Source organism: Penaeus monodon, chromosome 21 (genome assembly GCF_015228065.2).
Source record: "Penaeus monodon isolate SGIC_2016 chromosome 21, NSTDA_Pmon_1, whole genome shotgun sequence".
Taxonomy (NCBI): Eukaryota; Metazoa; Arthropoda; class Malacostraca; order Decapoda; family Penaeidae; genus Penaeus; species Penaeus monodon.
In genome coordinates this window covers 23556151-23558291 of record NC_051406.1, presented here as the reverse complement: position 1 = coordinate 23558291, position 2141 = coordinate 23556151, and the positions used below count along the sequence as shown (strand labels likewise).

Here is a 2141-nt window from a genome sequence, read left to right as displayed (position 1 = left end):
AGAAGTGTATATGTCCTGATTAATCTACACTGACTTGTTTTAATACATTTTTATCTGTTTATTCACAGTACTGGATCCTCTCTCAGCAACCTGAGTATCTTTGGGAATATGACATGGTTTGGGTTCAGCATCTTGATGTTGTCAGTGGATGTGCAGCTTTTGTCTACAGACAAGTTCGTTCAGTTGACTGTAGTCTAAATCTTCCCTTTATCTGTGAATCTGGTGAGTGATTTTTTTAATTTGATAACTGAGAATAGAGGTGGTGCAGAATATGTAGTTTAATAATTATCTAAATTAGATGTTGGTTTGTTATGCAGAATATGTTATTTTCAAAAGCTAAATCAACAGCTTAACCTCACATTTCTTCTACAGATCCTGATGAAACAATTGACAAGTTTGCTTGGGCATCAGATACTTTGGCACTGGCGGCCATTGCTGCTACAGCTGGTTGCCTTATTCTGGTTGCAGCCTGTGTATCATGCTGGGTTTGCAAGTCCCGCCAGCGACGCAAGGAACGGATAATCCGCAGAAATTCTATCCGTGCTTCCATCCGCTCCAATAGGTCTGCCATGTCAACAACCAGTGGAGGATTCAGTGACACTGGAAGAAGAAGAATAATCCAGGTAAATTGACTTCTTATTTTAGCTTAGTATATATCAAAAGTTTATGTAATTTTTATATTTTATCCTAAGATGACAGATTCTGAAATACACATTTGTAAAGGACTTTTCCTTTAAAATAATATTTTATATCCAGAATCATTTTGGTATATTACAACTTTGAATCTTGATCCCTCTAATTTGTAGAAATTCAATTATCATGAAATATTTTAGGACACTCAAAGAGCAATTCCCATGAAGGGTACAAGTTCAGATGTTGGCGCTGCAAGAGTCAACGGCATTCATGGGTCCTTTGATTCCATCACCAAGTCCAATTTCAACTCCTCAGTTGATGAGGATCCAAGCTTTGTAGTTTATGAAGAAGGATCGCATTCACCCCCAAGATACACCTCCGAATTAGACAATAGGTAGGTGGTGTTTTATTGTTTCTGCTCTTCATAAACTAAGAAGTAAATTTACTGACCTCATAACTGCACTATGAATTACTCTTTTTCACTTTAAGAAGATCGGTCACTATTTCAAACCACAGAGTCAAGAACCTTGAGGAATTTTCCAATTTAAGAGAGAGAAAAAAAAAACGAAAACAATTGACCTTCAAAATAGAGAGTTCAGCAGCAAAATCACCCTGAATTTGTTGCTAGACTTTTCTACAATAACCAAAGTGAAAACAGAGGTGCACCTTCTCTTGGAATGTAATCATTATTCCAGATTTGCCAGGGATCCAAACTTGGAGAATGCCAATGTTAATGCCATGGTTCACCCGAGCTTTAATATGACCTTCCAAAACCAGGGATTCAGAGACAACTCCACTTTTGCTTCCCGAGAGAATAGCACCTTTATCTCTCAGGCTCCTTCTGAACAGTGGAATGGATCAAATAATAACATTGCTCCTTCAAGGTAGGCAGTTGGGGTCTCTCCCTGGTAGACACAAATCCTTTATTCCTTGAAACTGGGTCATGTAAGTTCTTTGTCAGAGGTAAGTCAAATCCTATATGGGTAATAGGTTGATCTCTGTTGAGGGAGATCTATTTTTCTTTCATTTTGCAACTGGCTTGAAGCTCTTTGAGGTATGTATTTTTATGTATTTTTTAGATGTAATTGCCTGCCAATTTCTATCATTTTTGGATTTTGTAACATTATTATTTTTTCTAGTTGCATTATTTGTATTTTTGCTTTTATTGTTCTAGAGATTTTCTCTTCTTGGCCATTCATTCAGCTTGAAAGGCAAAAGTGCAAGAATTGACACTAACTTAAAAAAACATAACTGTTGATTCATTAAAAAAACTAATATCCCTCTCTCTTCAGAACTTTCTGTAAAGTGAAAAAGCACACTGGAGAAGCATTTCATATTACAGTTGAAAAATCAAGTATAATTACTTACAGTCAGATTGAGAAAGCTTATTGAAATGTTAGTTGCTGTCTTCTTAAAGCTGGTGATGTTTTGTGATCTAAGCATTAGATATACTTGATAATTGTGAGATTCACTGGGTTCCTCAGATTACAATCAGAAAAGAATGCATC

At 36.2% G+C, this 2141-nt stretch overlaps 1 protein-coding gene across 1 annotated transcript in view; it reads left to right on the top strand.

The window, feature by feature from the left end:
* The window catches only part of LOC119586365 (protein bark beetle-like), a gene marked incomplete in the record, with an annotated part of 82897 nt that overhangs the window by 74754 nt on the left and 6002 nt on the right, over positions 1–2141 (top strand). The window contains 4 exon segments of the mRNA XM_037935077.1: positions 69–222; positions 373–623; positions 834–1027; positions 1329–1517. Coding sequence (XP_037791005.1) covers positions 69–222; positions 373–623; positions 834–1027; positions 1329–1517 — 788 coding nt within the window.